Below are 26634 nucleotides of genomic sequence, written 5' to 3' on the forward strand. Positions count from 1 at the left end.
CCTTTGCTGGGTCACGGGGATATCTTTACATCATGTAGATATTTGAATTAAAAAACTGAAATAATGCAGAGCTAAACAACCAAAAAGCACATTCTCCATACTATTCGACTTTTAGAAGAAGAAAAAAAGTTAATAAAAAGAAAATTCTGTCAGACACCACCTCCAAATCATGCAATCTTGAACATTACGTGAAATGCACATCTAAAGAGGACTCATTTATTTTTATTTTTTCTTTTATTTTATTGGCTTTGTCTCGAACACAACAAAACCCAATCAAATTAAAAGCATCAAAATATAATAATAAAAAAAAGCAGTCTCATTCAAAAATAAAACACACAGCAAAACAATGTGTTTGAGAGGGAACAGGAGGAAGCAGAACACTTATTTAGTCCTGTCCCTTCCTCACAATATCATATCATATATAACCTATAAAAATGTAATAAAATTAAAAGAAAAGAAAGGAAAAAGACAAAAAACAAAAAAATAAATACAACACAAACAACCAATAAGCATGATCAGTAATTATAATCATAATTGAACCGGTCTCCTACAATATCCTAAATTCAAGAGTCCAATCTCCCAGTCACCTCTACAATGATCCACGAACAGCCTTGAATGCCGGCAGTTATATTTGTATCGTATATAATCCATCCACAATGAACAAAATAATAATCAAAGAAATACATATGTAAAGTAAATTACTTTCTTTAGAGGTCCCCATTTTTATACATGTCAAGAATTACTTTCTTGTATATGTTTTTAAACTGTATAGAGTACAGTACTCATAATAGAGCAGTCAGGTTTTAGAAAAATCAACCTTCCAAAAACCTTAAACTGTTGCTTTAAATCCACAACTCACGTGTTATGACACATTAAATCAGACGGAGCACTCTCCCACTAACCTGATAGCTTGTCAGTGTCCAGATTGCTGCAGGGCAGAACACAAGAGGAGATAAATGGGGAAAGTTAATGAGGCAAATTCAAAAGACGTGCGGCCCTTCATCTCCGTTTCAGACTGTTACTTCCTCACTCCCAGAGTGGGAGCAATTTTCAGACTGGCAATTTCGTGTTCGAGACTAACCCATCTCTTTTTGATGTGTGACAAAATTACGTGAATTAAACAACAGTTCAATTCTTACTATTCGGTTACGAGTAGATCTTATTTAAGTTTACTTAATGTCTACTAAGGTGATCTTACTAAGCTTCGATAAGACTGGCAGTGTTTTCTTTTGACCCGAGTGCTTTAGAAATAAGGTGTTACTCTGGATGTCATACTGTGGCGTCTAGTTCTACTGTGAGGAACATTGTATTCTCACAGGAGCCTTATTTTTGAGAAGGATTTGTCCTTACTTCACACACAAAGCACATTTTTAGAACTATCTTCTTTCACCTCTATAATAGTGCCCAAATAAAGAACATCTGAGTCAGAGTGATGCAGTAAAAAAAGGCCCATGCATGTGTTGTTTAAAGATTGGACTACTGCAATTCATTGTTATGAGTCCAGCTCAAACTGTCTCTGGAAAGCCTCCATCTGTCCCAAAATAGCGGCATAACATCTTTAGCCAACAACTTGTATTTTATAATTTCCATAAGTGTCTTCCCATCCCCACTGCAGGGATAAAGTGATAATATTTCTGTTATAATCACCTCAGACAGAATATTCCCTGTGATCTCTATCTTTAGGCCCACTAAAGCCAAGGTTTTTAAAAAAAAATCTATGTTTCCCGTCATCATCACATAATTTGCATTCTGAACAAGAACATTGTTTGATTTGACATCAGAGCTCAGCTTAGATCCACTGACTCAAAGCTTGGATGGTGGTTAAAGAGCTTTTGGGGACTCAATACCACTCCTTACCGCTTCTGATGCAGAGACAGAGGAAGTGATGCCACAATTCAAAGAAAAAAAAAAAATCAGTAGTGAGTTGCTATCGCAGCTAAACACCATACAATGATGAAAAACTGCTTTCAAAGTTGACATCAATGAATCTTGTGCATGTCCGCGTATGGCAGGTTACTTTTGAATAGTTTACTTTTTACTTAACAGCCCAGTCAGAAAAGTCTTGTACAGCATCCCGGACTTGTAAAGCGGTGTGGAGGAGGTAAAGTTTCAAAATTGCCTTTGTGAATAGAAATCCCTGATCGGCCAAAAATAATAAAGAGAACTGGCTTTCTGATAAAGGATGAAATGTAGAAACCCTTACACAGAAGGGAGAGCCATTCCCTCTGTGGTGGCTGTGAGTTAAAAGTTCACTGCTGATATTTGAAAGCACCCAAAGGCTGACTGCAATTTTGAAGAAGTAGAGTTTTGAAATGGAACTATGTATTGTGTTTAAGGGACACAGTGCATAGTAGCTGACAGTGATTTATTTGGCTTGAGTTCGATTGGAGTGCATTTTTCAGTCATTTTTCTCTTATCTAGAGCGCTCCTACATTATTTTTGCACTTTTGTCACTCCAGTTTGTAATTACCAGGGAGCAATGGAGATAAAAGAACCTCCTTTTAAATGAGATTTTTCGATTGTCTGGAGGTTCTTAAGTACTTTTCTGATTGGTTGAATTTCTGCAAGTTTCTTGTGAGGAGCAAGGATACTTCATGAATGTTGTTGCATCCACACAACCAAATACATGTTTCTACCAAGACATTACAGGACAGTTGATCAATTGGTCCACTCTTGAAAACTGTCACTTAAAGGAGCATGAGGCTCCTTTTAAGAAATGAGACTCTCTAGCGCCACCCTTCACCACGACGGCCGTCGGGGGTACTGCAACCAACAGTGAAGCCGGCACGGGAGAACGGGGAGAACGCGCATGCAGCGTCATGTGACGTCACATCTGCAGGACAGCGCGGGAAATTCCGTCCCGGAATTGCAGCAGATTTTGCAGCACACAGCCTGTTCAAGGCAACGGAGGAATACGCTAGAAGGCTCATTCTTTTTGATTTCATCTGACATTATTACTAGAAAACTTAAAACGTATACAAATTTTTTTCATAAATCCTGGCTCAATCCTTCCTCATGCTCCTTTAATATAAAATAAACATGGTATCGATATGCCATATCTTTACACTAGACCAGCTATTTTGCTGTTTCCAGTCCGCCAGGCCAGTGCCACCATGATGCATAGCCAGAAGCTGTCGGAAGCTGAACACGTTCCAGACAACAAAATCTGACCATTCAGGCCACTCCCCACCTTATCACGGAGTTAGCTGAAGACCTCCACCCTCAAGTTTGCAAGACTTGGATACACTATGTTTATTTTGCATATAAGTACAGTAAGACCATCTAGGTCTCTAAAACAAATCTAGGATAATGTCTAGGGTAAATATTCATCATTTAAACAATAGATTAGTCCAAAAAAACAGAAAAACTTGCCATGTCCACTTTAATATAAACTTAGAAGAAAATAGAGAAAACTCACTTATTCTGTCTGCCATCTATGGAGAAGAAAAGCTCCTGCAGCTCCTCTGTGGTCAGGATCCCGTCAGCAAAGTAAGCGTTGAACTCTTCAAATGACAACTTGCCGTCATCTGAAACACAGACGGAGTGTGGTTCTTAAGTAATTTGCAGACAGAGTAAATACCAGGTTTTAGCAGTGTTATAGATTCTTAGATGGCTGATTTTCTGTGAATGCACCATCTCAGTTCCAGTTCTTTCCTTGTTCCTTTGATTTTCCATCTATCCTGATCTAGTTCAGCCAGATCAGAAATGTAGAGTATTGTTAAACATATTGTTTTGATTTTTCTAATCAATTATTTGGCAAATAATTAAAGTATTGACCAGAATTGGTGACAAAGCCTTGGCGGAGTCCAAACCTCATGCGAAACAAGTCCAACTTACACACCGGATGCACAGTAAGGGCATCCCCACATGTAAGTGATTCTGGCACCCCATCCTCCCGGATCCTCCCACAGGACTCCGGCAGGGACACAGAGTCCTGTCTTCTCTAAGTTCACAAAGCTCATGTAGACTGGTTGTGCAAACTCTCATGGCCCCTTCCAGGACTTTACTGCAGAGCTGGGCCACTGTTCTGCTTCCAGGAGGAAGTGATACAGTGAGAATATCGGCCATCTTTGGGGCTCAGAGTACATTGAGTGGAGCCAGATGAGATGGCTTCAGCATCTGGGGATGATGCCTCCTGGTGAGACCTTTTCAGACCCAGGACACGCTGGACAGACTATGGGCCAATCCCAATACACCCCCTACTTTCTACCACTAGCCCTCACTCACTACCACTAGCCCTAAAAATGAGTAGGGCCTTGTAATCTTACCTAGGGATTGGGACACTACTTGCTACGTCAGTGGTTTACGTTCGGGTACGTAAGCGACTGCTTGGTTACGTTTGCACATACGTCACACCATATGAGGAAGCAGAGAGTTAAAAGCAAGTTTTAATTTCAGCTGTAGCGCTGTTAATATGCCACTTTATTAAGTTTTAATATTTTTTCAGGCGTAAAAGTAACCGTTAAGATCCCCAACCTGGGTTCAGTTTATCCAAATAACGCCTGTTACAGTAAGACATTTGTTTCGATGTTTTCGGGATGAAAACAGTCTGCTGTGTCACGGTTGGTGTTTGTTGAGGACCCAAACGCAGGAGAGCAGGAGGCAGGAGTTGCAAAAAAACAAGGTTTATTTAAAAAAAAAAAAAAAACAAAGCGCTGCTTGGTAGGATCAAAAAACACAAAACAGGGATTCAAAAAACTGGAGCAAAAACTTGGCAGGAAACATGGAGGTAGAAACAGTATGGACCGACAGGGAGAATGACAAGCAGGGGATAACGAGACACAGGTGCAGACAATCAGGGCAGATGGGACACAGGAGGGACAGATGGGACACAGGAGGGACAGAACTGAAACTCAAAAACTGGGGGGAAGTGTCAAACCCTGACATGCCGGCTCGGGGGCTGATTTATGGTTCTGCGTTAAATCGACGCAGAGCCTACGGCGTAGGGTACGGCGTAGGGTACGGCGTAGGGTACGGCGTAGGGTACGGCGTACGGCGCGCGTTGCCGCGTAACCTACGCCGTAGGCTCTGCGTTGGTGTAACACGGAACCATAAATCAGCCTTTATTCTGGCGAGGTTGCAACAACAGGCAAGCAAGTGATTATGTACATTCACTGAGTGAATGTTATGAAAGTAAAATATATATTTCTTGCTCAAAATATTGATTTTATTCACTAAAAATTAGAAATGTCCGCCATGTTTTTTTGTTTGATTCAGTGTGCAAATGATGACGTAAAGCATTCTGGGAAATTTTTCTGGCCCTCGGTCGCGAAGTCAGCATCTGAAATCCCTAGCTGTGAAGGGGTAGATTCATACACACTACCCCTCGTTATGCCCACTACCCCCAGATGCAAAGAGGAATTGGGACACCACTACCCTCACGGGAACGCGCAAAATTTAGGGGTAGTGCTGAAAAGTAGGGCTAGGGGGTGTATTGGGACTGGCCCTATGTCTCTCATCTGGGCTGGGAATGCCTTGAGACACCCCCACATGAGCTGGACGGGGTGGCCAGGAAGAGGGAGGTCTGGCCTTCCCTGCTTAGGCTTCATGCCCCCACGAGCCAATATCGATGGTTTGCATTGCAAAATATGACAAATTTGAAAATATATACATATAAAAAAAGAAGAAACTAAAATAAGACCGCCCTAGTGGCTCCCTGGAGCTTTTTCAAAAATGTTTGAAAATGGAAATAGATGGGGGAGGGAGATACATTTTTTTGTTATCATGTGGTTTCTATAGGAGGACAAACATGACACAAACATTCTTAACGTTTTCCAATGCTGTAAAAATGTGTAGAATAAATTCAAAATTTTAACATTTCTGTTAACGAAGATGTGTACGTAAGAGTATCAGGGCCATGCAGGAGAAAAAATATTTGAGAGGGGAAGATTTTTTTTTATTGTGCACTTCGAGAAAAAAGTCAAAATGTTGAGAAAAAAGTCGAAATGGCGAAAATAATGTTTAAATACAATTTCAAGAATAAAGTCGAAATTTTGCCTTTTTTCTCAACATTTCAACTTTATTCACGAAATTTTGAATTTTTTCTCGAAATTGTACTTCAACATTAATCTCGACATTTTCATTTTTTTCTCGACATTTCGACTTTTTACTCGTCATTTTTTTCCTGGTAAGACTGTTTAATAGTGAGTTAAGCTCGTTGTGACAGGTGACACGCACAAAACTCAGCAGCGTGAGATGAATCGCTCGGTTGTCATCAGTAAAGAACTCCTTTGTAAGTGCACCATCAGTCAATCTCCTGGCCCAGACTACACAGTCTGGTCAGCCAGTTGGCCTTCCAGAGAGACGCTGCAAGATGTTTTAATCCTCGTGAAAGAGTACAGACGAACAGATTTTTATCTCCATCAAAGTGCATCTGAGCCATGACAGAAATTCAGACAATCGGAAGAATGCTGGAAGCAGTCTGGTGCTCAGTAGGCCAGCGAGGACCAGAGAAAAATGACCAGCGATGAAGCAGCCTGCATTTATGCACACAAATGAGCGTATCTGGGAAGTTGCTGAATCATTAAGTCAAATTGGTTTGGGAAGGGAGAGTCAGGCAGCCACCAGGCAGACTGAAAAAAAAAAATCATTGTTTCACACATACATCACATTAACTCCTCCAGGATGTGACTCCATTAATCACTGGTAATGAGACAATGTTGTCCAAAAGGCTAAGTGTCATTGCCATTGCCACTGTTGTCCCTTTGGCAGATGTTAGAATATCTATTAAAATCACAATACAACATAGAGCAATATCATTTAAATTGAGGGGTGAAACAATAGCTGAGAGATGGGTAAGAACCTGAGACAAAAAAGAAAAAAAAAGCCATTAAAAAACTTCCATTCACAGTGGACCTAATCCTCTTACATAACCAGGTTTTCGTTTTGCATCAGCTCTTATACGCCTAATTATCAGTGCAAGGAAGATTTGGCAGTTTTAGATGTGCACTGCATCTCTTGAAACAGGGGGCTGATTGTTACAACTTCACATTTATATTTTCATTCTGTAATGTGAAGCCTCCCGAGTGAAAGGCGACTGCTGACTTCATATATACGTGAAGACGAGGGTGGAGGAGCTCGGTTTAAAATGTCAGAGTATTCCAGTTAGATGATTCAGCAAAGCTGAAAAAGAACCTTCAAGGGAAGCGTGAAGACCATCTGGAGCCTCTTTGACATTTCCTGTCATTAATCCTGACTTGCACAGGTAATCTGCTGGTACAAACAATACACTGAACTCACTATAGTGGACTTTAGATTAGACTTTAATAATACTAATACTCAATGAACACAAAATGCCAAGCCTCTGGTATACTGTGGTTTTTAAGACAGAAAAATGTGACGCAGAGGCTGAATTGGTTTTGGTTTTGAAATATATTATTAATAATAAGAAGAAAGGGAAATAGATAACCTATTCTGAAGGTAAAGGCCATATACTCTTAATAGAGGAAACCTAATATGGAGCTTTGTCAGTGACATGCATCCAAGCATTCGTCTCTCACTTCCCTAACTGCTTTTCTTTTGCTCTATATCCCTGTTTCATGCAGTTTCCTTATCTTTTGATGCCATCTGCACTGCAGTGCATGGATTTAGAGACTAAAGCTCCCTCCACATGTCTCTCCTCATGATGCCATATTTGAAAAAGTCAATTATGTGGACTGTCAAACCAGACAGACAGCATGATCTTCCAAAGGGACATTTCTCTGTTGGATGAACTAATGATGACCACCGGCAGTCGTGACAGTTCTGGGTTATGCATCTTCATCATAAAAGGAGCATTGCAACACACACAAACACAGCTGTGGACTTCACCTCCTTTTGGGGGGGGGGGGGGGTACAGATGAGTCCACATTGCAGATTGCGTTTTTGGGGGAAAGAAAGACTATGTTACTGCTACTGTTGCTACTACTGTTACTGTTACATGCATTTGCTGGTACCCTTCTGTTATAGAAAGAAAAACCCACAAAGCTCACCGAAATAACTGAAACATCATAATAATCATTTACTGAACATTGACTAATTGCAATCAGACGTTGCTTTCGAATTGTGGTTCAACAGAAGGATAATAATACCGTATTTTCCGCACTATAAGGCGAACCTAAAAGCCTTTAATTTTCTCAAAAACCGGCAGTGCGCCTTATAATGCAGTGCGCCTTATATATGATCATTACGGTAATTTCTGTTACTGTAGTCAGGGGGATTGTGGGTAATGTAGTTGGTGTCGCCGAAGTAACGGTGATAAAAACGTCAGGAATCGTCACAGACGTTAAAGACAACAGCAGCGACGCTGACTCGCATAATGGCGACTTTGACGAGACGGAGCAAAGCTGGTTTTTATTTTGTTAATAAAGTTTGACATACGGTACTTTTCTTCTTGTTTTTTTTTTTGCATTTGCTGTAGGATTTTCTAGCATTTCCTGTAGCGCAGCTCCATCAGGTAGATACGTAACTCAACCCCTGCCACTATAGTATGGTATTTTACCATATATTTAGTGCCTTATACTGCGGTGTGCCTTATGTATGGAAAAAGTTTAAAAAAAACATCATTCATTGAAGGTGCACATTATAATGTGGTGCGCCTTATGGTGCAGAAAATACGGTAATTAAAAAAAAAGACAGACAGAAACTCGCCGGGACAACAATGATGTCACCATCAGCTCACTACTGTTGCACGACCTTTTGATTCAATCACTGCAAAAAGAGCAACTTCTGCATTGCTGGGATTTTGCTCCAGCCCTCATGAGCAAACTGCTCCAGCTGTCTCCAGTTTGAACGGTTTCTTGGCCAGACTGCACTTTCTAGCTCTTTCCAAAAATGCTCAACAGGATTTAGATCAGGCCTCATGGAACTCTGGAGGATTACTGTTTGTTATTATCAGACTCACTGCCTACTTGAATCTGTGGATTCCAGTTTATACCAGATCTATCATATATCTGTCTTTTGAGAACTTGAGGGTGCAAGGCTGAGAAAGAAGATGAAGGAATAAATGCAACACTTAGAAAACAGGACATTCTTGTTCAGTTAAGCATCATTCTGAAGCACTGTGTATCATTTATGAATGATGTTGTAAAGATGTATTATGTATCACTGCACCGGTGTTTGTTGCACAGTTGTGAACTGTTTCGTTGTCTTAAAAGATAAGAAAACAAGGTTAGCACTTTTGCTGAGGTTGTTTCCACTGAAAGAAATGTTCTACAATTGCACTTGGAGCATTTAGATAATAATATTTATGTAAAAATGGATTGCATCCATGTTATCTGGAAACGTAAAACAGCATGGTCTGCATTTTACTCTAAATCTGTACAAACAGAAAATATACTATCAAACCTGTTTATTTCTTTTGCAGAAAGTGAAAAAAATGGTGACATACAGTATCAATGACTTTCTTCCTCCTTGAGTTTTATTAGAGCGGCCGCAGAATTGTATGGAGCTAGAACAGTCTCATAATTGACAAATGCACAGGGCAAGTTTTACAAATGCACAGACCGATTTGCAAATACACACACCGTTTCACACGTGCACAGAACAATTCACACGTGCATAGGACAAGATATACAAATGTATTTTTGATGCACACACAAATACAACCTGATTTACAAAAGTTTTTTTGTCTGTGAGCTGCGCTGGATTTGTGTGTGACTTTTGAGACTCCCCTGACGTGACTCGATCCACAAATAGGTTTTTTTTTAACACGGAAGGATCTGCAACCAATCAGGTGTCTTCCTTTGTTCCAGCCAATCTGGTTGAACAGCCCGACAAACCATCTCTGATTGCGCTGTTTTCTTTACCCGGATCACAAGAAAAGCAGAGCAGTGATCTCCTCTCCATCCTGTTTATTTATCTTTTATCTCCTGTTGCTGTTCAATTATCTTTACTCCACCAACTAGAAATATGAATCACTTTTCTAAGCGAACGCCACTAACGCAGTTCAAACAGCAGGTGTATCCGCCCCTTTAATCTGATTGGTTTAGAGTAAGTCGTGTTTTATCCACTGCTCTGCGTCCCCCACGTGGGGTGCGCTCTTATGATCGGCTGAAACAAAGGAAGACATCTGATCGGTTGCAGATCCTTCTGTGTTAAAAAAAACGTATTTGTGGATCGAGTCACGTCAGGGGAGTCTCAAAAGTCACACGCAAATCCAGCGCAGCTCACAGACAAAAAAACGTTTGTAAATCAGGTTATATTTGTGTGTGCAGCAAAAATACATTTGTATATCTTGTCCTACGCACGTGTGAATTGTCTGTGCATTTGTAAAACTTGTCCTGTGCATTTGTCAATTATGAGACTGTTCAGACTGTTCTAGCTCCATAGAGTCGGGCTACTGAACAGATTCACTTCCCGAATGCTGTCTGATGCCTTTAAATTAATAAATTATGCACGCATTCCTCAACGGCACATATGATCTGGAGGCAGATCTCCTTGTCTTAAACGATCCCCTGCAGGCCGTCATGACTTCTGGGGCATCATCAAGCTTACGCTGAAGCTAACACGACTTTACAGCTGCTGCCTACAGAACATTGTCTCAGTGATGCGATCAAGTTTAATGGGAAGAAAACTTCAATGATAGTCTGCAAAATGACTCATTCCAAGCATAAGCCACTGAATTCATTATTTCAGTTCTCATAGTAACCAATTTGTGACAAAGAAAAAGCTCAAGAGGGAAGAAAACAAAAGCAAGAAACAAAACAGTGCAAAAGTCTGATAACTGATGAAAACATGACACTACATGTTACACCTTTGTGAGAAAAATAGAACCATAATCGTCACTGGGCTTGATTTTAATTATCACTGAAGCAGTTCTTAACACTGTCCTAAAGGTGTTTGATGTGATGAAACGATATCTGCCAGTGTGTCGAACACACAAAAATGACTAAGATAACAATTGCGTGACGGCCACCTTTCACTTGAACCACAATCTATAAAGCTTACATACGGCAGATTCCCATCCTGGGTTGCGACAGAACAGAAAGTAGCTTTAAGTCATGGAGCGAAAGTAATGTGCATTAATATGGAACCAGAACTTTCAAGGTGAAACATATCCCTCCAAAGAAAAGGCTGAGGAGGGGGGTGAAGAGTTCTGGTTTCTTCAACACGGCTCATGTGCAGCTTCCTCTCCATTACAGTCGGAAAAGTCTGATTACTGTACACAAGATTTAGAGTAAACAAGTGAGGAAGTGAGGATGTCCTGCAAAGTAGGGCACAAAGTAGGCCGCGCTCTTATCTCTCCAAAAGGTTAGTCCCAATGCAGACTCTCCTAAGTGGTTTATAAATTCCCCACGAATGCATCACGGCTACAGCGGCTACCAGCACTACTAAAAGAAATGGGTCTGGTTTCTTCCTGGTAAGCTCCCATGCTTTACCGGGTACTCCAGCTATTACTCAGTCTGGTATTCTTAGTATCAATGCTCTACTTCCTGTGTGCTCCACCAGACCATTTGTGAGGACGTTTTGAAGCCGCTTTTTATTTTTCATATCCTCACATATCCACACGTCCTCGTGCTTCTGGATACTTCACCTCACTAATGGTTTGACACCGACTAGATCTTTCCACCCAGGCCGGAGCACCCGTCAGGACAGGAGACGCCTCATTAAGAGCTGAAGAGAGAAGTTGGATATTGCCTCTTCAGCTATCACTTTGAAAAGTCAGCTGAATTTGAATATTTAGATTTTTTTTTTAAGTATATTTTTTTCAGCATGCTGACAAAGGTTTTTAGGAGCTAAATAATTTAAAGCTGCTATGCATACAAAAAAGACAACAGGTTTGCGTATTTGTGACCATTTAAGATAACTTGGCTGGTTTCTTGTACAGTCAGTCAAAGTAGGAATAGCTTGCAGTATAAAACAGGAAACTCTCCCTCTCTAATGCTGTTTCCAGTGGTAAATGGGAATATGGGTTTCCAGTCTTCAAGTAGCAAAGGTGGAAGAACTGACTTAAGAGACACAACCAGACATGTGCAGGAATATTGTTCTTTTAACATTAATACTATATATATACATATATATATATATATACATATATATATATATATATATATATATATATATATATATATATATATATATATATATATATATATATATATATATATATATCCCTCAAATTGTAGGCACAAATGGAGGAGACACTCCTCAAAACAGAATTTCTGCAAAATTGGGAAAAGAAAAAAAACATAATGAGAACAGTAAAGAGGAAGTATGAAAAAGACTAAATGTGAAACTAACATACTCATCAATGAAGTAGAAAATAGAAAATCTGCTTTACTTGGTAGTTTTAGTGCCTGGACCCATATAGAGAAAGAAAACTAGTGAATGGAAAAAAACATAACAGGTGTACAGACTATAAATTCAAAACAAATGACCTTGCAAAAGTTTAAAAGAATTCTTATTTTCTTAAACATATAGCTCTGAAGCAGTACATGTACATACATTTATCTTTAATGAGCATTTACACAATAATGTCATCTAAATACGTGTTTCTCTCTTTAAAACCCCACTAGAGAAGTCTGCAACAAACAGCCTGGCTACTGGGCGGAATGAAAACAATGGACCTATAAATAATGTTGAATGAGAGGTTTATCAATGATGCCCCCCCCCCGACACTTAAATATGCTCACAGACCTACATGCATCCCCAACACACTACACACACATCAATGGTAAACGGAATAATCCTCTCCCTTTTCTCTGTCCTTTTCTGTTTATAAATACCTGGTTGTCCTATGTCTCCTTTTTCTCCAACACAGAATGTTATACATTCATTCACACACACACTACAACACATCACACACTCACTAAACTGCATCCGTCATTGTTTTGTCTTTTCTTTCCTAGTTTTGCACGTTCCACCTTCGGTGATCTTCGTCTTTTTGTGTCGAATTTTTCTTATTCTCTATCTTTTTTCTTTTTTTTCTTCTCTTGGGACCAATACAAATTGGTAGACTGTCAAGAGGGCTGTTCAAAGAAACTCACACACTCACACAGACACATGCACAAACACACACAAAACCTCTGTTGCAAGATTAAAATGCATATATATGTGGCTTTTGGGTTTCATCAAACATGGTATTAACCATTAACGTAACAAGGGGGAAAAAAGTATGTGGTTCAAACATATACGGGTGGTCAGGTTAAGGTGTTAATTAACTTTCAGAATCCAGTTTGAGCCTGTCTTTTGCAGAGTCTAACAAAGATGAAAAGACAAAGAGGATGTGGTTGGAGCCGTTAATCTGAGTACATGATCACACTGTCTTTAAAAGCGGCAAAGTATAAATTGGTATGAACACCCTTCTTTTATGTTCACACAGTTTCTTTCGAGGAACCTCACTTCTGCTTTATCCCATTTTCTGAAGGGTGCATATTTTTTTAAATGAATGTTATAACTCTGTGGTCCCCACTTTAGAGTTGCAACTAATCCAGCTCAACATATATGGATAGAGAAAAAACAATATATCAAAATACAGAATCAAAACGAATAATTCGATCAAGAATTCTGTTTTATCATATCCAGGTAAATGGGGAAAAGAGAAATACTTAATAATGTGACTGACATTGCTTTGTGATGCTGTGCATACTTGATCTTGTTTCATCATCTAAGTTAACAGATGGTACAATTTTAGAAAGGAATTATTATTTATTTTTACTATTATTTTGAGTTGTATTATTATTTAACACTTTTCAGAGGATATCATCTCAACTTCTTTTGTGTAACATACTTCCAGTGGTCTGAGGATGCAGGTCAGTACATTTTCTTTGTGTTTTCTTTTTAATGTTATTGGTCTTCCTGCCCCTCCTTCTCCACATGTGGTTCAGGGATGAAAGTCATCTCAGCTGAACTCATTACAATAAAAAAACTAACGGGGAATGTATTAAGCTCCAGGCAACAGAACAATTCATCATGCACCGGGCTCATCTCGGGGATTGTCAAGAGCCGATGAGAAGTAATTGTTGGTTGGAAGCATGATGATTATAGACCCTGTGAAGTGTAAACATAACAATGTACCACTACAAAGACTACACCTCGTCTGGATTTGCTCTGGCACCTTGTTTAATTGGTTATTAGACATAAATAAATGAGTTTTGGGGAGGTCATGAGAACCATTCTTACACAGAGCAAAAGCAGAGGACCAAAACAGATTAAACACATGGTCAGACTTGTGGATGAAAGTTAAAATCCTAGCCCAGATTTTTTTTTCTAGAGTATGCATGCTGTATGATCTGACATGCCTAAAATCATAAGAGAAAGAACCAAGACATATATCAACGCAAATTAATATTTTTTAACAGTCAGCATGAGCAAAATTTTCAATCTTCTAATTTTTTTTCGTTTCCTGAAAAATGTCTTTGTTATCGTATTTAGCTGAACATAACTATACACCATTACAGCACAGAAACACTGTGCAAAATTGATTTTAGATTTAAAATTGTATGGCAAATGAGTCCTTTTTATGTGTTTGTGTATGGTTAATAACTTTGACATCATATTATTGTAATTTACCCGTTTGTAAGGATTGAAACGGCTGTTCTGGTGACACATGGCCCAAGTACACGGCATCAAATACATCACTGTATATGTCCAAAACCAGTAATACATGTACAGTATGTGTACAAATGTCAAAATGTGAGACACATTTTTGCAATGTTTGTACACTGGTGTAAAATTGTTGCCAGAAATGGCTTTAATTTTGCATTAATCTCTAAACAGCATCTTTGCTGATAAACTTTACTGAAGAACTATATTTTTCTATGACCAGTTCTTTCAGCCTTGGTTTTATTCCAACATCTTAGCATCATTTTAACTGATTGGAAACAACATCAAACATGAGAAAAGAAGGTCATTTACAAAAAGGCTTCTTCTTCTTCTCTTTCTGGATTATCTGAAGGTTACTTAACCAGAAGAATGAGGAGGAACAATAACTAAACCTTGTAAAAATGTAATAAACACTCAAGATAAAATGTTCTGTTTACTCACCATTTTTGTCTGCTCTGCGGAAAATCTGGAAAAAAAGAGGGGAGTGAAGACAGTTCTTTTAGTTTAGCTCCAGTAAAGGGATTTGTTACACTGAGCAGATGCAAACCACTGACAGTCATGACATTTTGTGATAAACACAATAGGCTCTTGCAGTGTTTTTGTTCATTGGTGCTGAAGAAGAAGATTACAAAACCCATTTACATGATCTGCTTTAATGCACATGAGTGAGAGTCTGGTTGATTAGATTAGATTAGTTTCAACTTTACTGTCATCGTATGTCACACGTACATTCGACAAAACGCTGCTAGCAGAATTGCAAAGTGCAAAAGTGCCAACCCAGTGTGAATATTAAGATATGAATATATATAGGAGTTATGAATAAATGTGCAATAATCCACATAAATGTCAGCAGTATTTACAGAATGTGTACATTAAAAAAAGTGCAAATAATGTAAGCGGTACTGGATAAGTTAAATATAGGTTGGGGGGGGGGGGTGTGCATAGGGAGTTAATCAGGGTTCCTAAAGCCTGGTGGTTGTTGACCGAAGGCTCCTGTAGCACCTACTGGAGGGCAGGAAGGAAAAAAGTTAAAAGGGACCTATTATCGCATCTAATACCTATTTTTAACAGGCCTTGAATGTCTTAAAAACAAGGTTTTGATTGTTTTTGCTAAATAAAATAAATAAATTCAGCCTCTGAGCCATGTCTTTATCTTCCCATTCTCTAACCGCATTCTCTATGCGGGATTCTTAGTGGGCGGGGCTATGATAATGAGGCACTGTGCTGATTGGCTGCCTGAGGCAATGACGCGATACACCGCTACGAAAAAATGGCGGAAGCTCCGGCCGGCGGAGTTAGTTGTGGGCGTGGTTTCACGCATCGCTCCCGACGTTACGTAACGACGGGAGCAGAATCTGAACGGATCATAGAAGCCACATCACACTGGATGGCTCATCCGGGCGGCTGTACAGACACTGCAGAATTTGGTTGCTTTCCTCCTTCTCTGAGTTGGCAGGCTGAGGGGAGACCACTTTATATATGTTAAAGCAAGAAAAAACTTCCATCCATCCATTATCTATACCCGCCTTATCCTTTGCGGGGTCACGGGGGTCTGCTGGAGTCTATCCCAGCTCATTTTCAGGCGAGAGGCAGGGGTTACACCCTGGACAGGTCACCAGTCCATCACAGGGCCACATATACACAAACAACCAGACACACTCACGCTCACACCTACGGGCAATTTAGAATCACCAATTAACCTTGCATGCATGTTTTTGGACTGTGGGAGGAAACCGGAGTAACCGGAGGAAACCCACGCAAGCACGGGGAGAATATGCAAACTCCACACAGAAAGACCCTGCTGGGCCTGGGAGTCGAACCGGGGACCTTCTTGCTGTGAGGCAACCGTGCTAACCACTAAGCCACCGTGCTGCCAAGAGGCAGAAAAAACATATTAAGAAAAAACTTATTTTTCATAATAGGTCCCCTTTAATATGCAGATGTTGCTTGCTTTCCTGGGGCAACGCTTCCTGTAGATGTCACCGATAGCAGGAAGTGAACCTCCAATTATGCAGATTTCATTTCTTTCTGAAGAGCAGAGCAGTTCCCATACCACACATGAGGATGCTCTCGGTGGTACAGTGGTAGAAATTCACCAGGATATCTGAGGACAGTTGGTTTTTCATCAGGGTCCTCAGGAAGAAGAAACGGCGATGAGCCTTCTTGACCAGGCTGGAACGGTTTCTGGTCCAGGAGAGGTCCTGAGAGCTGTGGGTCGTTGATGGGGTTGTAGTCTGCAACGGTCTGGAAGCCTCAGGTCGGCCATGGCTGTGGTGTAGGCATGAGCATCGCCCGATTCGAAGGCTCCGTTCCGGGCCCTCAGCAGAAAACATACGTCCCTATTCATCCAAGGTTTCTGCTTCGGGTACATTAGTAATCTGTTTGTGGGCTGTGACACTGGCTATGGTGGTGGAGATGAAAAAACTTGTCCCAGTCAGCAAACTTGAATGCCATCTAGTAATGAGTCAGTCCAAAATCAAATTTAATAATGATAATTATTAATTGTAAATTCATCCGCGCTGCAAGGCCACTGTGCATCTTACTAACCTTCCTAACCAGTAGGTCCTTTACTCATGAAAACCACTCTGACTGCTTCAGAAATATGTGTTCTTTAGTCATCTGAAAGCTACATGTTTTATGTGATTTATTCTTGTTCTGTGGTGGAAACAGGATATAATTTATCAATGAAAAGAAACTCAATGAAAAAATGGTGTTTCTTCCTCCCAGAACAGGTACAAAAGTGCAAACTTAACACCCACCCACCAACCATCCTTATGTGATTCGTGAGACCATTTTCATTTTAAAGAAGTTCAAAAAGAAAAACAAACACCAACATTATTTTCAAGATGCTGCCAGCTGTGATTGCAATTTAGAGGCTAAACTATCCATTTTGAACTGTAGTTTTTATACCGAAATAAAATTGAATTGAACTTATTTCTCAAATCAAATGATGCATAAAACACAGACAATTCAGTATAGTTATAATACAAAGGGTTATGTTACATTCTCTCTGCACTGCTTCATTTACAAGATGAGAAGGTTTAAGCTAATTGTATTCTTATAAAAGCAGAAGGTTTTTCTTGAGTGACATGAATTAACGCTTCCACACAAACCTTGAAAACACAACTCTTTATTATTCTTAATAAAACACTTTTTGAATTGCTCAGTGCTGTGCTTGGAACTTTTGGGCTGAGTGCACACATTTTGCATTAAATGTAAAAATAAAAATAAAATTTTAATGCAGTACACCTTCAGTCCCTAGTGAGAAATTAAAATTGGGCTTCAGTTCAGGTTTAATGGGGACGAACTGTATTTATCTAACACTTTTCTAGTCTTGTTGATGACTCAAAGTGCACCACATTCAGTCACACATTCATAAACCTTTTTCCTTTTTATTTTCTTTCATTTTTCATTTATCCTGTGTAATACTTTTACCACACTCACAAGCAATGAATGCATTAGGAGGACTCTGTTCTGACCAAGGTCACGTCTATGGAGCGCAGAAGCCCTGCAGGGCCTGAACACCGTCCAGGTCGGCTCCTTCTGCCCCGGCCTGGCAGCTGCTGCACACCTGCTATCAACGCCACAACCCCCTGCTGCGGTATGAAACCCCTGCTGTTGTACTTTACTCCATCCATCATCTATACCCACTTTATCCTTTTCAGGGTCACGGAGGTTGGAGCCTATCCCAGCTAATTTTCAGGCGAGAAGCAGGGGTTACACCCTGGACGGGTCGCCAGTCCATTGCAGGGCCACATATACAGACAAACAACCAGACACACTCACACCTACGGGCAATTTAGAATCATCAATTACCGTAACCTATGCATGTTTTTAGTCCATGGGAGGAAGCCGGAGTACCCGGAGGGAACCCACGCAAGCACGGGGAGAACATGCAAACTCCACACAGAAAGACCCTGCCGGGCCTTGGAGTTGAACCAGGGACCTTCTTGCTGTGAGTATCAGTGGTTGACATTTCCCCCAGTTTTGTGTTTCTGTTTTGCCCCGTCTGTCTTCCATCTGCCCTGATTGTTCACACCTGTGTCTCGTTACCCCCTTGTGTATATCTGGTCTTGTCTTTCCCTTGCTCCTTGTGGTTCTGTCCTGTTTCCTCCCTCCATGTGTCCTGCAAAGTTTTTGCTCCAGTTTTTGGATCCCTGTTTTGTGTTACTTTTGATCCTGCCAAGCAGCGCTTTTGGTTTTTGGAAAATAAACCCTTTTTGTTGAACTCCTGCCTCTCGCTCTCCTGCATCTGGGTCCTCACCATACCAGCCTGACAGTGAGGCAACAGTGCTAACCACCAAGCCATACTTTACTCCTTGACAGATAATTCTGTCATGTTTATTGGTGTTTTCTGTATTTTGAATTATTAATCTACCCCGATTCTATTTTTCACTCTGTTGCTGAATTTTGTCATTTATAAACAAGTAGGAAATGAATCGAGAGTGGCAGTTTCCCCTGCCATCCACCTGGCTGAGACACTTGCCTCGCCTACAGAACAGCAACAAGGCCAAAATGTTAAAAAAGCACCAATGGGAATTGTTAATACTCTGTGAGTCTGAAGATTATAAACTTTCTTGACACACATCAGAGGAAATCAACATAATGGCTACAGTATTGATGAGTCACTTGTCTGAATCCATTTTCATGCCGACATGAACAACAGGGCTAACCGTACTCAAGCTCCTGGCAGGGCAGCCTCGAGATCGAGCTGCTGGCTGTGTCATGGCCTTGAGTTCGCTCACGGTGTAATTTGTGCTTTAGTTTTTCTCTCCATGCTTTCTAACCTAATCCCCACTTCACCTGCTTCCTGTTTATCACCAGTCTACTTTGCACCGCTTCCCTGATAACTCTAGAGGTATTTAAATCTCCATCTTTCCTACGCTTGCTCCCACATTAATGGCCCCCCAGCTTTGGTTTTGCATGCTAAGTTGGTTTGAGAACACGTAAATGACTTCAGAAAACCAAACTGCCTTGCGACACTATAGTGCTGACTAAAATACCACATTAAAGACTAAAAATGCACTAAAATAAAATATCAAAGCAAAGCATGATTGTGTTTTTAAAGAATTGAAGTTTGAAAGTAGATTATTTTTTTGTAGTAAGTAAGTAAATAAGTAAGTAAAACATGAAAAGGGGTTGAAAGCTACACTCTATTACATCGATATTTGACCTCATGTTGTGAGAAACTTTCTTTCTGAATTATGATTTGAAAAATTAGAGCATGTAAAAAAATAAAAAATGAGAACACTGCATTTAAAACTACGCTTTCCCCTTTAATTGTAGTGAAAATGATCAAATTTGTAATATCGATTCTATCATCTGCTTCCGAAACTTCTCTCTTTTTTTTGGCAGTGGTCACACCTGACACGCTTGTCAAAGTTGACCTGCAGGTTATTAATGACTACAGAATCTGTCCGTCACTTTGATCCTCTACAGGTCAACAAGCTCCAGGTCTGATCTTCTGCCCTCCATCCGTCAATGCTCGACTCTCTACTGCTTCAAGCCTGACATAACAAGTCAGGTCATTTCAGACCTTTCCACAACACACTCGCTCTATTTTTCATTCTTCTGCGTCTAGACACAAGGGTGATGGAGCTGCAGTTGCTGCTCATTTGCTTAAAACAATATGCTTCTTTAAATAGCAATGGCAGGATACTCTTATGCATTTTTATATAGCGCATTTTTATTAAATTCAATTTTCTAACAGCTCAGGTCAGTTACAGTTAATCAGCAGTCATTCCTTTACCTCTTCCGTTTTGTAAAACATCTAACAAGCACTGCTCCCTTTTTTTATCTCTTTTTTTATGTAACATTAAACTTGTGTGTTGTCTTTGGACTCTCCAGTGTCAGGCGACGATAATGCATCATTTACAGCAAGCCTGGAAAAGGTCAGCTTCGCTTCCCAGAGCGCTGCTGTTCTGATGTCACGGTGGCAGGTATTAAGACCAGGGGTTCTCTAAAGCTCTGCTGACAAGCTGCTTTGTGCAGGGATTTAAGATCGTTGCGCACGATGGATTTTAATAAGCAATCTTTAAGTTTCACATTCCTAATTAGTCCTGAAGGTTCAAAGTTTCCCTTCTTTGTTTCTTAAAATGAGGTAAAGACAAAATCAAAGCAATGATCGGATACAAACATCTAGGTGGATAAAACGATGCCATTAAAAGAAAAAAAAGGAATAAACCAACAATCACAATGATAAAACTCCCCCAAACAAAATTAAATATGATATTTTTTAAGCACCTTATCTACCCCGAATTGTTAAGATTTCTGAATCTTTAATCTCAAATGATTGCTTTCACTGGTTCATTATATTACGCTATACAGTTAGTGATAGACCTTCAAAAAAAAAAATGAAATCAATAACCTGTCCAAACAAAAGTGTCTTTGGCACAGTTAAGATCAAAGTAGAGATTTTTGGCCATAGACAACAGCGTCAGACTTGATGACCGCCAAACACAAAAAAATCATTTATTTTCAGCTGTCAAGCACGGTGGTGGAAGGGTTATGGTCTGGGCTTTTCTGCAGCTACAAGAGCCGAGTGCCGTGCAGTTGTCAGGTTAACCATAACGTCTTCTCTATGGCAAAATGTTCCGTTTTCAGATGTGGGTTAAAGTTCAGCTGAAATCGGGTCATCCAACAGGACGATGACTGGAAGCACACCATACGTCAATGGTCGCAATAAAAGTGCAACAACCCTCAGACAAAATTTATATCTACATTATCCAAACAAGTTTAAAAAAAAAAAAAAAAAGCAATTAGTAAATTTGACCAGTTTTGGCTCTTGATACCGCTGGTGTTGTTGATCAGTCCCAGCTCAATTGACAGTTACGGTAAAAATAAAAGACCCACTGTCCAGGGGCCTCATTTATAAAGCTTGCTTGCGCACAAAACAGGGCTTAAAAGATGCGCAAGCCACCTTCTACGCAAAGGTTGGGATTTAAAAAGAAAAAACTAACCGAAAAATCTGCGTATCTCTACGCCAACCCTGACCCTCCCGTAGGAACATACTTAAGATATGGGGAACTGGCGACGCAGGCGGTGAGGTGGTGAAATGAAGCCAGATTCATGTCATACTGTCTTAATAATGTCATCACATATCAGACTTATAATATAATAGCGCTGATCGTGTCCCTCTGTGTGTGAAGCACAGCGTCAGTCAGGACTCTGGTGCTGGTGCTGCAGCCGCGGTGCAGGACACGCCGGGAACCTCCTCGTCACCTACCGCGACAACCGTAGAGTGACTGAGGACAGAACAAATGAGGGGCTCCGTAGAGCGTTCAGGGGCTCTACGGAGACCCTAAAGGGACACAGATTTTTTTTTATATATTATGATTTTTACGCACGCGTGAAACCTTTACGTGCGGGTGTAAGCCTAAATTATGGTTCCACGTTAAAACGACGCAGAGCCTACGCCGTAGGGTACGCGGCGACGCGCACCTATGCCGTAGGCTCTGCGTTGGTGTAACGAGGAACCATAAATCAGCCTTGAGCAGCACTGAGGGAAGAAGGGGAGGGGAGGAGGGGGAGCGGGGTGGCCGGGCCGTCTTCGCATCGTCTTCGCACAGGGTGTCTTGATGATTTGCAATTACAGGCTGAGCCTACCGTTAGTTTTTATAAACTGTAAAATGTGGGGGGGGCAAATACACGATTTTGAAAAGTGAGGGGGACATGTCCCCCCTGTCCCCAGTGGAAATTGCGCCGTGGCACTCACGGGCAGCAACGGCGTGCTGCCACTCGCTCGCTTTATTTTATACTATTTATATACTTTTTCTACTTTTACTGTGACCACCAAATAATGTCGTTTTCCTGGCCTCCACCTCATCCACAACATCTCGATCTCAGTCTCTCTGAAATTTAGTGGCACGTGGCTTGACATGTCTCATTCATCCGGATTCATCCTGACGCCCAAACAGGCTGCAGGAAGCCGCTGCGCATGCTCAGCAGGCTCATTCATATGCAAATACTACTTTGCATTGCCCATTTATGGTATGAAGTGGGCGTGTAGAGGGCGGGATATGAGGCAAATTCACCTGCGCAACCTTCCAGCTGGACTGTGATTTATAAAGCGAACATTGCGTGCAAGTGTGCGTGCACGCAGTTTTATAAATCCGCCATTTTCGGCTTTTGGCTTTACGTGCACTTTTAGTATGAATCCTGCACACTCTTTTATAAATGAGGCCCCTGATCTCTACCTGGAACTGACTGAAATGCTGCAGTGGATCCCGCAGAGAAATGTACACCACAAATGCCTGTGAAGCTTGATTATCTGAATCAACAGAGTCAAGACAAACATCTTCTACAATGATATGAAAGACAAATAACATTATGCAGAAGACACATTTTTCATGTAGTCACTGAATCATATGTTTTGTTTTCACTTGTTGAAACACACTGCTTTGATTCTGGCTGACACGCTGCGATGTGTCATGTGTCGCTGTACAGCTGAGGTTGTATTTACCTAACTGTAAAAACAGGTATTTTTTAGAAATAAAAGAGCGTGTCCTTTTTTTGTTTTTCTACTTGACTGACTTCTAACTCCAGCACATTCTTCTCTGTTTTCAAAGACTAGTGCAACACAATAAATAAATAAGATACCTATCTAAGATAATATTTTATTGTGGTTGAATCAAGCAGATTCCCCATTCAAAGACCGACATTCTGCAAATGTACTGTCCTTGGGAAGAGGCTGAACAGCGTTAGTGACGGAGGAGACTCGAAGCCGTCAGCTTGTGAGGGCTCAGATCTGGACACATCATTGGCCTGCTCATGTCCAACAAGATGAACGGTTTCTATGGCAGCGTTATGGCAGGTTAATCGAGCAGCCGCTGCTATTTGCTTCAGCACCACTTGGAGTAGGAGTGTCTGTGTTCCATTTTCAGAGCAGTTTAATGTGAGTTTGTAAGAATCAGAGACAAAGGAAAACACTTGAGAGGAAAATCTGTCGACTAAACCATTTCATTTAAGCACCTTTTGTGATTATGCTTGAGATGTTGCCTTGGTGATTCTAAATTGCCTGCAGGAGTGAGTGTGAGTGTGTGTGATTGTTTGTCTAAATATGGCCCTGCCGTGGACTGGTGACCTGTCCTGGGTATTCCCCTCTATCAGACCCCACTGGCCCTGATTAGAATTAAAGGGGTATAGATGATGGATGGATGGATGTTGCCTTGATCTTTTTTTTTAATTCAAAAATGTACTTATAATATAAAAATGACTTTATATGCATAAATATATATATATATATATATATATATATATATATATATATATATATATATATATATATATATATATACCTTGTGTTGAATATACAAATAAATTTGCCTTGCCTTGCCTATATATATATACACAGGACTGTCTCAGAAAATTAGAATATTGTGATAAAGTTCTTTATTTTCTGTAATGCAATTAAAAAAACAAAAATGTCATACATTCTGGATTCATTACAAATCAACTGAAACATTGCAAGCCTTTTATTATTTTAATATGGCTGATTATGGTTTACAGTTTAAGATTAAGATTCCCAGAATATTCTAATATTTTGAGATAGGATATTTGAGTTTTCTTAAGCTGTAAGCCATGATCAGCAATATTCAAATAATAAAAGGCTTGCAATATTTCAGTTGATTTGTAATGAATCCAGAATGTATGACATTTTTGCATTACAGAAAATAAAGGACTTTCTCACAATATTGTAATTTTCTGAGACAGTCCTGTATATACATCTATATACATACATATATAGGCAAAGTGGGTGAGGTTTGCTTTGTAGAGCTTTTGAAAGCTCATTCTTCATGTGTTTGCTTCTATTTAAAACAAGAGGACAATCCCAGCAGAGTCTAAACCTGTCCGACTGGGAGCCTAATCTGTCATGCAGAGGCAGCATGCAACTTTCACAGGTGCACATCCAAGCAAACAGGAGGAGAACATCTGACAAACCCTGCTGCTTTCCCCTTTGGGTTTTTTTTTTTTCGTTTTTTTTTTTTTTAAGAAAATAGGCTACTGAGAGGAGTTCAAATAAACTGTGATACTTCCCCTAATTCTCTTTCTCAGATACAATACAGACTGTTAGATGCAAAGACACGGAGGAGCGTCTGACTAACATGTACAACAAAAGCAATAATAAAATCGTGTAAAATATTAGGCTCTTACTCACATCATGAAAGATAGTCAGTCCCTGCAGGCCGGTGCCGTGCAGCGGCTGCTGCTGCAGCTGCAGCTGCTGCAGCTGCTGCAGCTGCTGAGCCCGGAGATGCTTCTGCTTGGCCGACTGGAGGCACATAGTGATCATCTCTGTGCAAGCCAGCATCTTTGGACGCGTAAAGACACACTTTGATCGGGTGAACCGCTCTAAAACTGCAGAAGACTCTCCGGGTGAGATGCGGCTGATGCTGTGGAAGGTGTGAGGGATGTGACTGGAGGCAGGCGGGGGAGACAGGGACGCTCCGCAACTTTGCGCTGCTCAACAGTCTCCGGCTCCTCCTGCTGGAGCTCTGCTGATTGGCTCGTTCATCTGCGCCACGTGCGTCTGGATCACCTACACTGAAAAAAATACATCTAAACGCATGGAAATATAACATATTTAAATCTGTGATATTAACAATTAAAAATGAAGTTTGTTGCTTTACATGAATACATCTAGTTTTGAACTTAATCTGCATTTGTTCAAAAAAACAAGACAGTGTGCATTTTTTTTCTAAACAAGCACGTACAGGACTGTCTCAGAAAATTAGAATATTGTGATAAAGTCCTTTATTTTCTGTAATGCAAAAATGTCATACATTCTGGATTCATTACAAATCAACTGAAATATTGCAAGCCTTTTATTATTTTAATATTGCTGATCATGGTTTACAGTTTAGGAAAACTCAAATATCCTATCTCAAAAAATTAGAATATTCTGGGAATCTTAATCTGTAAACCATAATTAGCAATATTAAAATAATAAAAGGTTTGCAATATTTCAGTTGATTTGTAATGAATCAATGTATGACATTTTTGTTTTTTTAATTGCATTACAGAAAATAAAGGACTTTATCACAATATTCTAATTTTCTGAGACAGTCCTGTATTCATGTAATCCCAGGCAATCTTTTCATTTACACACAAACAACAAGCAATGATCTTGTTGTATTTACTTTTCCTTTAACAATTTTCTGTATTATTTACATACAAAAAATTAAGTAGTAGTTTATACAAAGACTACTCTTTCTTGATCTACATAATAATCTCATGCAAAAAGTTGACTTATTTCTTTTTAAGTAGATCAAGCACAATTTTTGTATCAGTGTATAGCAGTTTTTGTTCATCTTTTCATGAATCGCAGTGGTTAGATGTGAAAATAAAATACCTCTGAAATATCCTATAATGATGTGATGGGCGCGCAAGTGACAGTGACACGACGTTGAGTGTGTTAACTTTTTTGTATCTTGTTTTATTCATCTTCCTTCAATTAGTGGTATCAGTCACTTTTTGCGCCACATACTCATTAATACACATTTTTGTAATTGGCATGGTCCCTACTTTCCTCTGCTTCTACAGCACATTCCTCTTTATTTTGTAGCTCAACGGTCATTCTCTGTCTTAAAGGGAAAGTTTGGTTTTTTACAACCTGGACCTTATTTCTGACATTTTTTATGGTCGTATACTCACCCAGGCAAGTTTGGTGTCATTTGGAGTCCTTCGGAAGATATTAGGGGGTTTTTTGCGAGCCGCTTCTCCATATAATGGTAGCGAATGGGGCACAGCGGGACACAGACGATGCAGCGTCTAAATAACACATGATTGCTGCGAAACTCTTCATTTCTTTTATGAATCACTAGATCTGCTTCCAGGACCTGTTGTCTACATCCGGGGCTTTGTGTGTAACAAATAAATCAGTTTGTAAACAAGACCTCTGAACTCATGACGTCATCTCTGTGCGCGCGTCCCAGACACAGCTCTGTGTACAGCTGGAGTTCGCTACTGTTAGTTTACTGATAGTTATTTGAAACATGTCTGAATATTTGTCAAATTCTGAGGTTGTGGACGACGACTTTGAATATGATGGACGTCCTTACCGTTTTGAGCCAGAGTATACGGCTGAAGAGCTCACTGAACGGAGGACAGAGT

The 26634-nt window shown here is 40.1% G+C and overlaps 2 protein-coding genes across 2 annotated transcripts in view; one reads left to right on the forward strand and one right to left on the reverse strand.

Annotated features, from left to right (window-relative positions):
- Window positions 1–24948, reverse strand: part of necab3 (N-terminal EF-hand calcium binding protein 3) — a 52524-nt gene extending 27576 nt beyond the window's left edge. The window contains exons 1-4 of the mRNA XM_061728410.1: window positions 24680–24948; window positions 14965–14989; window positions 3419–3527; window positions 903–928 (exon numbers count right to left, since the gene is read on the reverse strand). Coding sequence (XP_061584394.1) covers window positions 903–928; window positions 3419–3527; window positions 14965–14989; window positions 24680–24832 — 313 coding nt within the window. The 5' untranslated portion in view covers window positions 24833–24948. The remainder of the gene's footprint in view (window positions 1–902; window positions 929–3418; window positions 3528–14964; window positions 14990–24679) is intronic.
- The window catches only part of tox2 (TOX high mobility group box family member 2), a 570456-nt gene that overhangs the window by 303032 nt on the left and 240790 nt on the right, over window positions 1–26634 (forward strand). The gene's annotated exons all lie outside the window — the stretch shown is intronic.

This window comes from Cololabis saira, chromosome 8 (assembly GCF_033807715.1).
Source record: "Cololabis saira isolate AMF1-May2022 chromosome 8, fColSai1.1, whole genome shotgun sequence".
NCBI classification, from domain to species: Eukaryota; Metazoa; Chordata; class Actinopteri; order Beloniformes; family Belonidae; genus Cololabis; species Cololabis saira.